This window comes from Takifugu rubripes, chromosome 19 (genome assembly GCF_901000725.2).
Source record: "Takifugu rubripes chromosome 19, fTakRub1.2, whole genome shotgun sequence".
NCBI classification, from domain to species: domain Eukaryota; kingdom Metazoa; phylum Chordata; class Actinopteri; order Tetraodontiformes; family Tetraodontidae; genus Takifugu; species Takifugu rubripes.
Window position 1 is genome coordinate 9,821,809 of NC_042303.1, and position 13,672 is coordinate 9,835,480.

Consider the following 13,672-nt stretch of genomic DNA (forward strand, 5'->3'; position numbering starts at 1 on the left):
TGCTGACGGAAACGCAGAACCTAGTGTGAGAATAAAGCGCATTTATTTTAAAAGAAAATGATGGATGGGTGGATGAGGGATGGATGAATGGATGATCTATTTTTAGCTCAGCCCGTAAGTGTCCAATTATTGTTCCCCTGCGAGACATCCAGCTGCTATTTGCAAAACAGGTATGGGTTGCTGCTCAGACGCAACACAAAGGTGTTTGCATTTGGATGTTGCGGATGTCAAACGTTCACCTTCTAAACGGGAGGTTTTTACGCCACCTTTGCATTGCGCCACCTGTGAAATTACAATTTTGCGTTGTTTGTTTTTCTAAACTCTAGTCCCACCAAGTGTGATCCACTTGTGAGGGGAGTTGGTGAGGAGGCGGACTCTGTTCGACCCCCACATTTGAGCCTCAGAAGGTCTTACAGGACCGATCTGCTCCCAGAGCGCATTTTGGAGCGGTTGCGTTGGTGTCCCGCTGCGCGTAAGCACACGCGAATGAAGATTTGACGGAGAAAAGAGCAGAATTACTAGATTTTTCGTTTGTCTGCCACTGCTGAGAGGATTTTTTTTTTTTCAAATTTTTGGAAGCTTCGTGAGGAGAACCTTTGGTAAGACTGACCAGATCTTCTTCGCTTTAAAGAGACCAAAAACAGCCCCCTGATACATTCAGATAACTATTTTTCTAATTATTTGCTTTTGCTGAGAGTTTATTGTAAAGAATTTCCATTATCAGTGACCGTCTTAGGCAGTGACCATATGCTTTGATGTGGAGATAGATGGCCTTCTTTGTATCTGTTAGTGATCAATAAAGAAAGAAAAATATTTAGGACCTCATGCGCCTACTCCAGATGTTAACCCCCCTCACCCACGTTTTACCCCCTTTACGACTGCTTTCCTGGTTACATCAGCTCGATTACTTCTTTTAATTAGACATTCTTCCAAACTCTCTGACTGACGTGCACAAATCTCACGACGTGTGGGCTCAAAAACGCGTCTTGCTGACCAAAAGCGCTTTTTATTTTGCGCACACGAAACTTTTCCCCGCACGGACCTTGGTGCGATTGTCCTGCGCAAACCACATGGTGAAGTAAAAGTCCCATTTCCTTTTCCTCCGTCCAGCGTTACCATATCCGACTCCAGCTGGTGCTGCAGTTTGTCCCAGTTGCTCACAACACGGTCGCTTTAATTCCAGTTATAACCTTTCGGGGTGTTCGAATTTGAGCTAAATATACCCGGGTGGAGGAAGAGCTTCTGTGTGGGACGTAAATTCTGCATTAAATCTCTTTACTGTGTGCGTGGACTTGTCAGAAAAGGCTTTGGGGATTAATATATGCTCATTTTTGCACCACTCTGACTTCTTCTCGTTCGACTTTCTGATTTCTTGTCCTATGAGCTTCGATTATGGGCCAGTGTTTTACAGGGGCGTGTTCCTGAAGGTATTTTGACCACAGATGTAAGAATTAGCCATTCCAATGTTGGACATGCGGAAAGCAGTATGTGAAGGTGGTCAGGTAGGAGTCAGGGTGCCCTGTCAACAGGGAACGTGTCAACAGTAAGCAATGTTTTGCTTTTAGAACATCTATTTTAGAGTGACTGGTTTGAGTCTGTTGGAAGGTGTTTGGTGTGTGGTGGCCAGACCAGCGGTTACATCAGGGGTCGGCAACCCAAAATGTTGGAAGAGCCATATTGGACCAAAAAAACAAGAAACAAATCTGTCTGGAGCCGCAAAAAATTAAAGCCTTATATAGGGCTTATAATAAAGACAGCACATGCTGTAGGTGTCTATATGAGCTGTTTGAGCCTATTGCCTAAATGATAAATAGGCTACAAATACATAATGAGCATTCATGATGAAATGTTGATTGTCCCTGCAACACATCCTGACGCACCACGTGACTGCTCTGCTGTAGATGGAGCTTTAAGTTTAACTTCCATTATAATGAGATGTTGAAATTAAATATTTATTATGCACATTTATACAGCATTGGAAAACTTTAAGAATGTTTGTCACGTTTTTCCTCCTACAGAAATTATTTTAAAACAATTTCCATTTTCATATTTTTGAAAAAGCTCCAGGGAGCTACTAGAGCGGCGCCAAAGAACCGCATGCGGCTCCAGAGCCGCGGGTTGCCGACCCCTGGGTTACATTAAGCAGGGCATGTAAAGGGCAACACTCCTACAAGTCAAACCTCGGACTGATGGAGTAAATATGATGAGATATAAAGGTGGAAGAAATCTAGCAGGCTTTCAAGCCGCATTTGTGTGTTTAATGTTTAGTGGATGGGTCACGTTTTTGACCTTTGACCTCCTGTCTAAACACCAGATGCCCCACACGGGGCTTTCGTACCAGGTTCTTCACAGTAGCGGCTGAGCAGATAAGACAAACTGGGGTCGCCGACCTCTGCTGCGACGTCGATCGATCGTTAGAAAAGAGCGGGGCAGGTGCACGTTGTGAAGGGGCCCCATGTTTCATCCAGGCAGGAAACAGCCACCTGAGTTCTTCCTTCAGGAGAGACCAGAAAGAGAATGAACCAGAAGATAAAATCCATCGCCATCTTTTTCCCTACGCCACTGCCAAGTTCAGTCGTTTTGTGGTCACCCTATGAGCTGAGCAGAAGGGTGACCCTGAGTTTTTTGTGGTTAGGCGTCCATTACATGGGAGCCAATCTGCCTGCTCTCTGAAAGGCGAAACTCTTTTCTCTGGCTGTCATTCCTGGAAGATTCTAATAATGTTGCCCTCATTACTGCCTGTGTTAATTGTTTTATAATAAACTTATAATAAACCACTGACAATAGCTTTTAATATTATTATTTATGTAACTGAAACCGTTGGCCCTAACGACTCCTATCTCCAGTAAATATTTGTGCTCCTGGGGTAGAAATACACGTTGTTAAGTTGTACAACACTTTAAATATGTTGCACAAAACACAAATTTCTTTGGAGACATCATTGCCCACAGGTAGCTTGTGTTTGATTAAGGCTCACGTCACGCTGTGCTCACACACATGCACACGCACAGCAGCATGTGCGTCATTTCAAGATTAAATCGATATGTGACTGAGCATTTAAGAATTCACCTGTCTTTATGCAGGTTTCTGAAGATGTCCAATTGCAGCGGAGTTAAGGTTATTTAAAGCTATTTGCTGATTGAATTGCATTTTCTTCCCCAATAAATAATACCTAAAACATTCTTCCTAAATCAATAAGATTATTTCCAAAGAGTAAGGTCTGTGCTGAAGAATGACACGGATTCGGATCAGTAGTTCAACTTTATTATTGTGGTGATTCGTAAATTTAGAGCTAATTAACAGTTTTGCAACGAAGGTGGTCTAAAAAGGTGTATCAGGTCGTGGTTAATACCACAGAACCAGTATGCACGTGTGTGTGTGCGCGCACGTGTACGCCTGTTTTGCCAGGCTCTGCTGGCTCAGCCTCATGTCTGTTTGTCACACTCATCCACATGTTCCTCTGCTTATCTGCACGCGCTCAGCCTCGCTACGTGTCAGGCCAACACGTCCAGGAGAGCGAGGGAAGCCGTGGCAGCAGGTTACTGGCCTGGGATCTTTTAATGGCGAAAATCAGTCAAAATCGATGGTATAAGTGCCAAAGCCAAGCAAACAAACAACTGGCATTTTCCAGTATTTCACCTGTTCAAACATCTCACACACACAGTCGCAGCTTTTCCCACTCTGTGACCTTTCGGGCCTGTTATGTAACGGAGCCTCCTGCAGCGGGGGGTAAGGTAACCCTGATGGTCGCGAGCAATTAATAACAGGCTGATACCAGAGAGGAGCCCTGCGTGCCCAGACTGAGCGGCTGACGTATCGGTGCCTCTGGGGACGCTCCGAATGTTCGGCTTCTGCTTTTTGCGTCAGCATTCGATCGACAGCTTTCTCCTCCGCTCTTCCCGAGATGAAAGCGCATGGGACTCACATGGCAGCCGCTTCGCCGCTGTTGCAACAGCTGATGTTGACAGCGGCCAAGTTACTGGAAACGTTAACTTTGGGCAAATAAAGGCCATTAGAGCAGATAAGGTCATGAAAATGTCCCCGTGTCTGCACCAGATGTCTTCAATGTGACCAAAGGAAATCAAGTACATGCTTCAGGGCGATCCCCTAATCACCGTTCCACCGTTATAATAAGGAGCGTCAGAGGGAAACAGACCGGTGACACTGGGCGTGACTATCTCATTATTAGTATGTCCAAATGAACTAGTATAGTGGCTCAATAGTTTTCTACACATAAGAATTGTGGGGCTGCTTGTGCTGCTCTGTACAGAAGATGGTTGGAAAAACACCACCAAAGTCAAATATTCCACAAGAAATAAAACCAACTGGAAAATTGACAACAGCCTAGATGGGGATTTTTGCTGCTGGGGGTTGATTTGGGCAAATTGGATTCTAATGACAGCTCACTGTGTGTTTTGCTCTTAGCTTATTTACCAAATGTTTGGTGGAGTTTACCTGTGTGGAATTTAACTGATTTCCCCAAAATAATACTTGTGAACAGCCTTGATAATCCTGGGGGTGGGGGTGGGGGTTCCTGAAAGCAACACACGGGTGGTCTGTGAAACACTCAGACATGTTCATTGGGGGAAAAAAGCGCTTAATCAACTGTATCTTCAACGGGCGCCGCTTCGGTCAGAGGTTGGAGGTAAACACCTCTCCTCAGGTAAATGGGCCAGGGGAGTCATGGGAGTCCGGATGTTACCGGGGGCTGTCGTCCCAGCGCGTTCTCCTTGTAAATAAATGACTGCGAACAGGTTAATGTACCTTGAAGGTATTTAGAGTTTGTACTGAGTAGGATTTAGAAGGGCACGTTGTGAAGGTAAACAGAGCAGGGTTTTTTCCTGGGTTTCCAGTTGAGGTGCGGACTGGGAGCTCCACAATGTCGCCGTTCCAACCTCGGAAGTAAAGAAATGTGTATATTTCTGGAAGCTCTGTAGCGTTTTGGAGGGATTGTGTCTGCATTGTGCTGTTAATGTGAGGCCCGGCTCTGTGCAGGAGCTTCGTGTTGGAACTGAGCGAATGAATAAACAAAAGTCCCCCAATATGTCCCTCAAACAGACTTTGACCGTTAAACATTATATGGACTTGTTTGCTTTTCCAACATAAAATCAGCCAGATTTAGTTTTTTTCCCCCGGGGATTTGAGACAATCGGACTGATTTCTCCTTTTTTTGTCTAATTTAAACTTTTTGTCTCTTGTCTCGCGCAGATATTGAAAACCGCGAGTCCCTCGGAGCCAGAACCCAGAGCCATTCCCTCACAGCCTCAGAGATGGAACCAACTCAGACTGAGATGAGCCTCACTCCCAACGGGAGGACTCACGATCCCGGAGAGGAGGCGTTGGTGCCGGAGAAGAGCCTGCTGGAGGAGGATCAGTGAGTTTCACTCCACACACAGCTGCAGGAGCCCCGTTAGTTTGGCCCCAGCTCGGCTCGTTTCAGAGAAATTGATTGAACTGAATATTCTTTCCCATCTGATCTGATCAATATAAGTGAACAGATTCATTTTGCCTTGTTTTTCCGCTTGCGGGAACTGTTGGATTCTCCTCCAGAAACGGCGCTCAGACACCCAGGTACGTCTGTAAACTAGCCAGAACCCCCCTCCCCCCTACCGGTACCTGTAGGCATTCCCTGTTTTGGAATTCATTCTCAATTCAACCTGCAGATACGACGATCCTGAAGGACAGGAGGACGAGGAGTTTCTGCCGAATGCGGAAGGAAAGAAGCCCGTTCGCTTCACGGATGTAGGTGCAGGGGGATTGGGGGGGGGGGGGGGGGGGGGGGGGGGGGGGGGGGGGTGCAGGTTTACGTTTGATCAGAGCCAGACCGTTTTCGTGTTCTCAGTTTGAAGGAAAGACCTCATTCGGCATGTCTGTCTTCAACCTGGGCAACGCCATCATGGGCAGCGGTATCCTTGGATTAGCTTATGCAATGTCCAACACCGGAATCATCTTCTTCTGGTAATCAGATATAACACGCCCACCTAAAATATAGGAAATATTCGTAGCTAATGGTGGCCTGACTGTCCTCCTCCGTCCTCTTCCAGGTTTCTGCTGACCTCAGTGGCGCTCTTGTCATGTTATTCCATTCATCTGCTGGTCAAATGTGCAGGTATTGTGGGTAAGTCCTCCGTCTTGTGCTTTACATCCTCAAGAGGTTCCCGTCTTGAGACGCAAAGTCGGGCATCATTTCTGTGCTGCAGTGATGAAGCATCACATATACACAGGAAAATAGCTTGTTTTCATTCCATTTTCCACTCACGCACACATTCAGGACAATATCAATATTCGAATAAACCGACCTCGGTCATTCTAGCTTCAAAAAGGAGTGACATCATTGATTCGCCCAAACTAATAATCCAGTTTTTCAGGTCAATACTAAGCGACCTGTACATACTTGTTGCGAGGAATCAGAGCAGGAGAAGCTGTTGTTGCTCATGAAAAGTGTGATTGACTGGAAAATTGATCTGTGGATGTTCTGTCATGCTCGGTCAAGTGACCACGGATACATGACTGAATCACATTTCATGCTATGCTGTAATGTGTCCGTCATTACGTCACAGAAAGCCATTGGTTTGTTGGATTATCAGAACTGCCACAATAATTATCATTACTGCAGAAGAAGTAGAAGAAATCAGTAGAAACAATAGAGAGGATCATTCCTGTTTGTCTTCTCTCTGCAGGGATTCGTGCTTATGAACAGCTGGGCTTCCGAGCCTTTGGGACACCTGGAAAAATGGCTACCGGCATAGCAATCACCCTGCAGAATATTGGATGTGAGGTCCCAGCATGACTCAGTCAATAAGATCTCTGCTATCATTTCTTCTGTTTGCAAACTGCAAGAAACAGTCATTTAGCCCGATTAAATAGATGGTGGGCTTTTTGTTCTGTTGAGAGAACAACTTAGGGGATAAGTTGGCAAACAGCTGCTTTCCCCTCTGTTTTCACAAAAGCACGCGAGGGGTTTCCCCTCCACAGTTTGAAACAGTCGGTGGAGCGTGATGGCGCCGCGCTCTGACCAGCTCTCTGTCCTGTCTGTTGCAGCCATGTCCAGCTACCTCTACATTGTAAAATCTGAGCTACCACTGGTCATCCAAGCGTTCCTGAAAGCCGAGGCCAACTCTGAGTGAGTATTAGCACCAGGAAAAGTGCAGTCCTCACCCTGTTCTCCAGATTCCCGTCAGGGCCTCACGTCCAGGGAAGATTAAATAGGTGAAATAGGTCAAAGTAACAGCAGATCCTCTAGTTTTTGATGGCCCTGCAGCGATTGTTAGGCCTAACTAGTCACGGACGCCACCATTGATGCATCTTTCCGCAGTTTACTCGAGTCACAACAGCATAGCCTGCAGCTGAAATGCAACAAGAAATTTTCAACACTCAATAGTTCCTGGAACTTAGTGTTCCAGATCAGGCGTGTCACCCGAGGCCAAGAAAAAAAATACTCCAAGATTGAATGGAGAAGGTGAGTGCTTCCAAATGTTCCTTGGTTCCTGATTAGAGTTCCTGCAGTGGAAACGTGGCATCAGTTGTGCAACCGTTCATGAAGGCCTTCAGTGTTCCCCCTCATGAGTGTATTTGTCTGTATATCGTGTATTTTTGGCTAAGCTGCTGCTGAAATTGATGCATGAAGTGGTATCGGTCATGCTCCCCCTCACAGACACGTTCACCCCTGACAGCAACAGCGTGACACACACTCACACACACACGTCCCTGCACTGCTATCTTTGTAGGGACTTTTATAGACATATAGAGAACTGGAGAATGCAATGTGCCAAAATGGCCCCACTTCCAAAGAATGTTCTTACTTTACTTGCAAAATGAGTATTTTGGTACTCACTATGTAGCAAATACAAGAACACACACACACATACACATACAGTAGTGAACTAATCTCACCGATCCCCCAGTATGATACAGCCTGTGAGGCCGTGTCGGACAGCTGATCCTTCTGATTGTCTATTATTCAGGCAGACTAACAGGCTGAAGATCCATCAGCTTTACGCTCACAGAGGGGACTCTTTTCTGGGTTTAGTCGACAGACTCACTTATATTATTGCTGCTTAGGGAGATTTTTTTTATTTCTCGGGTGCAGGACATCGTAAAAAGAGATTTGTAGCATTTTTTTGGTCACGTTGAACTCTAGAGTACACTCACGTGTTGTGCAGTTCTGATCTGAGGGGCGTTGTGTTTCAAAGTTAAAGTTAGCATGCTTACCAGCCCTCACTATTTTCAGCAGCAAGGTTCGGTTATGTCATTTTATACTCGATCGCTTTTAGCTCTGTCTCTCAGTCATCTAAGTCGGGCTGCAGTTATATTTTTGGGTGGTGGAGAGCAACATAAGCAGCCTTTTAAAAAAAACTATCTCGAGAGTAGCGATTTTCAGCACAGGTACCACTGCTCTGCTGCCGCTTAAACAACCTTAACGACACAAGTTTAGCATCAGCAGTCTTGATTTCTTGTTTCGGTTTCGGTCTGTCTAAACTCACCAAAGCCTTTTTTTGGTTTAAATTTTAACAGTGTGTGGTACTTGAATGGAAACTACCTGGTCATCCTGGTCTCTGCCACTATCATCCTTCCCCTGGCTTTAATGAAACAGCTTGGTGAGTGGATCCAAGACGGCTCAAGTCACATCCAGTTCTTCATGGTGCAACTGTGCTTACGAGCCAATCTACAGACACATGTTTTTGCACGCGTACTTCAGTTGACTTTGAGCTAAATTAAGAAGGGTTGACCTTAAAGCCAGAGTGGTCAGTGTGTGTCTTTGTCCCAGCGTTGGGACACAGCAGCGGACCAAGCTGCCATTTTATCTCTATCATTCATTTCATACATAGATCAGTGGCTAAATAAAGCCTCTAATAGCAGCGCTGAAGGTCAAATGATCACTTCAGGTGTTCAGGTGTATCATTGACTGTGTGCTGCCCTTCATTTTCAGGTTACCTTGGCTACACCAGTGGATTTTCTCTCAGCTGCATGGTGTTTTTCCTCTGTGCTGTAAGTTGTTCCAGCTCATCCATTAGCATTCCAATAACTCCTGGGAAGTCCTGCTGCATCTTCTCGTAATTCACAACCTTGACTCTGTGATCAGATGTGTATGACAACATAAAATAATCAAATATAGGCATTTAAATGCATCTGAGGAGCATCAGCTAAGTCAAGGCTTTGCACCTCAGGAATGAGAGGAAAGAACAGGGACTATCAGCTGAATGAGGTTTATTTCTTTAAAACAAAGTCTTATCAGCCAATGTGTTACCAACCAGTATCTTACAAAAATACTAATGCTAATTGCTAATTGATTCCCATTCTCAGCATTTTTACAATTAGCCTAAAATGGCTCTATTGCTTCTATCGTCCCCTCTGGTTGCCTCAGGTCATCTATAAGAAGTTTCAGATTGACTGCCCACTGAAGGAGTACTCTGCCAACAGCACCGCCTCCCACCTCAGCTTCAATCTTTCCAGCCATGACCACGAAAAAAATGATGATTCCCACTGCTCGGCCTACATGTTCACCATGAACTCCCAGGTAGACGACAGAGGTGAAGATCCAGTCCGCCTCCTGGACTGGATCCCAGACTGGTTTCACACCTGAATGCCAGACGCGGTGTAACCTCCAGCTAGGTGCTGCTCTGCCCATCACGTGTGTTTTTGTGTTCCTCGCAGACAGCGTACACTATTCCCATCCTCGCTTTCGCCTTCGTGTGCCACCCAGAGGTCCTCCCCATCTACACCGAACTCCGGAAGTGAGTCGGCCCTCGTTGGCCTGCGATATTTGTCAGGGCATGCAGAATGTGGCAGTCACGCGACTTTTTCATTACAGCCCATCGAAGGCGAGGATGCAGAAAGTGTCCAACATCTCCATCTTTGTCATGTACATTATGTACTTTCTTGCAGCTCTCTTTGGCTACCTGACTTTTAAAGGTGAGAGCACGTTTTTTTATCCCTTTTAGCCCAAAAAAAGCCCAAATTATGTATGTATGGATATCAGGTGTTTCCAATTCAACCAAAACTCTGACTTGAAGTAGTTTAGGGTACTTTCACAAGCAGAGTTTCGATCATTTGCATCAGTTTCAATGAATCACACTTTGGCTTGTTCAATTTTTCATTGATTACGCTCCTTTAGCGCCCCTTGTGGTACCATGGTATAACAGCAACGTTGTGTTCTTTCTTTCCTTCTTTGATTTAGTTAATCAAAGCATTTTTGGACCAATAATGATGTTTTATTGGACTCTGAAGCTGAAACCCCCAAAAATGTCTCTTCTGGCTGTATCCTGGAAGATAGCTCTGTAATTTTAAAGAATATTGCATCCCAAAAGAATCTCTCAACTTTTTTTCCAGACAAAGTGGAGGCTGAGCTGCTGCACACTTACAGCCGGATCGACCCGTATGATACGTTGATCCTGTGCGTGCGCGTGGCCGTCCTCACAGCCGTGACGCTAACCGTCCCCATCGTGCTCTTCCCCGTGAGTTTGCACTAGGTCTGTCCCAGGCGATGATCAGAGAGACAGGATTCCGTGACAATGTGCTCTTGTTGGACCTGTGTGTGCCCGCAGGTGCGGAGAGCCATCCAGCACATGCTGTTCCCCACCAAAGCCTTCAACTGGCTGCGCCACATCGCCATCGCTATCGTGCTGCTCAGCTTCATCAACGTTCTGGTGATTTTTGCTCCCAACATTTTGGGAATCTTCGGCATCATTGGTAAGAACAAGACCTGTTTTTTTAACAGCCTCGCAGTTCAAACTGTTATTTGTCAACTTTATTTGGCTAACAGCCCGTACAGTATGCTACGATAATGGCTAACTTATTAGGTCTCTGTTTACACAGAGAATCCTTGACTTGTGTGTTGAGTTTGAGTGTAAAGCTTCAAAACGTGACCAATCCATGTCAGGACACAAAAATATGATTATTTGTCATGTTCTGCCCCTTTTTTTCAGTTGACACGTTTCAAAGGTTAAAGGTCCACTTCAAAGCAGCAAACATGATTGATTTTTAGTGCACCCGTGGAAGCACAGAGTTCATTCAACTTATTTATGAATGTGCAGAAACAGGAAGTTAGGACTGATGTTTTAAGGCCAACCATCCAGAGAGATTTCAATCTATTCTAGTATTTCAATGCATCACAACTAAGGTGGTCATTCCAGATATAAAACACATATATAGATGACATGGGTTGGCGGAAAAGTGTACAAATAATATAATATGATATCAATGCATTTACAACAGTGGTCCAGACCATAAGACTTGGAGACATGAGTTTGCATGGACCACAGAACCATCGAAAATCCGTCCTGTGAATCTGTCTGGTGCAGCTTTTTTGTGTCTTTTCAGGCGCCACCTCAGCTCCTTGCCTCATTTTCATTTTCCCCGCTATCTTCTACATCCGTATTGTTCCCAAAGACAAAGAACCCATGAGCTCCACTCCTAAGATCCTCGTAAGACCACCCCACCACTTCATCCCATTTATGTGTTGATTGGGTTGTTGCTGAACTCTGAGCACCCGTGTTGCTGCACTCCCCCCAGGCTGCCTGCTTTGCTGCGCTGGGCATATCTTTCATGGTGATGAGTCTGAGCTTCATCATCATCGACTGGACCATGGGTGACGGTCTTGCCGTAGGAGGCCATTAGAGGGTGCCGCTGTGTGAGTGTGTGCTCCAGAAAAAGAGGAGTGTGTAAGTGAGGAGGGAGAACAGCGTTCTGTCACTGCCAGCGGGAACGCTGCCCAGCACAATCCAAGCGACGATTTACAAGAATAAGTCCGTTCAAGACACATGAAAGAACAACCAGCAGCACTCTGAGATATTGATTTTAGTGTTTTGTTGTAAACACGTGTATTTTAAATGCAGATTGTTGCCTGGGATACGCGGGAAGAAGGTATACGTTTTGTTCCAGATCAGCCAACCTGCCTCTGATATTTGGAACAGCACTTAAACATAAGATCTGTGTATTTATTTCTCTATGATTCTACGACTCAACGATTTTAATTTCAAATGAACGATTGAACTACTGTATATCAAATTAGTGCTCATTATAAATCCTTATATATGAAATCGGTTCTTTTAACTGACATGATATTGATGATGGAAGGTGTTACTTCATTTGAAGACTTTCTTTTCTTTTCAAGCCAAATTTTGACCTTAATTATGTACCCCAGAAGTTTACCGCTTTGCTTTTAAGATGAACGACTTCTGTGGATGCACAAAATGCCTCAACCTGCACATTTCATGAAAGAAGAAGAAAACGGTCGCTTTTTTCAGCCCTTTGGATCCCTCTCGTGATGCGTGTATTAAAGAAGTGAAGCTGTGAAGCGGTTACAATAGTAAAGCCAAGAAAAAAGGAAAATTAAGACCTAATCTGTGTCCAAAGCTTAATGAATCCCCTGCCACACATGGCTACAGGAAATGTATTTCCATCTCCAGAGGCGCACATTTAAAAACACAATATTTTCCTGCCTTTCCTGTCCTGTGCTGGTGATGCACAGTGATGAATGAGTGTGTCAGGCTCAAGGTGCGCTGGCCGTCCAGCAAGTCTTCCACTGTTTAAAAACAAGTGGGCTAGCGGTGCTAAACCCCAGAACTGAAACAGCCCAGTTGAAACTGGCCGAGCCACAAACTAGAAGAATTTACAGTCAAATTATCTGAGGGTGGAATTAATGATCTGAGTGAATCTGCTTCATTTGTAAATGACAAACCTTTTTTTAATTAGTAATTTGGTGCTTTGTGTTTTGCTGCTCTGGTCTGATGCAGTCTGATTATTTGAGCTTTTTGCTTGTCCTGCAGCCTAAAGAGGGACACACACACTTCCTGCCAACACCGTCGTTAATGGGTGTTGCTGTCAATGAGACATCACACTCTCGCATGCTTTTGGAGTAGTTTTGTGCTGCTGTAGTTCTAGTATCTTAATTATGGGTCTTTCTTCTCGCCTTCTATGTGACAAAATTGAGAGATTCATCTAATATTTGGTCATCTGATAAAAAAAAGGTGATCGTGCAAAATATAAACCCGTAAAGCCATAAAGTTGTCACATCTTTACCACCCCCACCACTCTCAGGGTTCACAAAAATCCTGCATAGACCACAATGTTTTGCATATATTTATATTTTATTTTATTTCTGATTTGTCCAGATTCAAGACGATCATGATGAGAGGAATAAATTTTAGCATAGCGTGCAAGGACTAATGCCAACAGCTGGGCGCCAACTGATGTAAAAAAAACATTTTAAACAGTTTAATAACTAGTCCTTTCTATCAAAATGAATTGTTCATTAACACACATGTGGGTATTTTATGAAAACACGTGTTTGTGTGAATGGCATTATCAAAAAAAATTAATGTGGACTGATATGTACATAAATGCAAACCTTTTATACTTGATGCACATGCAGCCTTCATTGTGTAAATAGCAGGAAGTCAGTTTGGCAATAAAATAATTGTTGATATTTTTACAATGTTTCTGTCATTTTTCCTTAGGGCATCACTTCGGTCGCCTTTACTTTTAATTTCTGGGTTGTTGTCAACTGAGTGTGTTTATGTTGAGTTTTTCCCTGTTCAGTGTTGTTATTGGACAAATAAAGGCTAAGCCTCTACTGGAACAGATACTTTAGGTGGTTCTCACAGTTGTGGTTGGGTAAGTGCTCCATTAAAAAAATAAAATAAAATAAATTAGTCCCAAATGATCGCACATC

General features: G+C 44.4%; 1 protein-coding gene across 1 annotated transcript; it reads left to right on the forward strand.

The window, feature by feature from the left end:
- Positions 1-270: 270 nt before the first annotated feature.
- On the forward strand, positions 271-13,432 carry slc38a3b (solute carrier family 38 member 3b). Its single transcript, XM_003973367.3, has 17 exons — positions 271-599; positions 5,209-5,374; positions 5,551-5,571; positions 5,664-5,742; positions 5,843-5,958; positions 6,045-6,118; positions 6,681-6,773; positions 7,042-7,123; positions 8,515-8,597; positions 8,930-8,988; positions 9,365-9,517; positions 9,655-9,734; positions 9,812-9,912; positions 10,330-10,454; positions 10,545-10,689; positions 11,320-11,423; positions 11,512-13,432. The coding sequence occupies exons 2-17, from the start codon at positions 5,271-5,273 to the stop codon at positions 11,614-11,616; spliced, it is 1,524 nt and encodes a 507-aa protein (XP_003973416.2). The 5' UTR covers positions 271-599; positions 5,209-5,270; the 3' UTR covers positions 11,617-13,432.
- Positions 13,433-13,672: the final 240 nt, after the last annotated feature.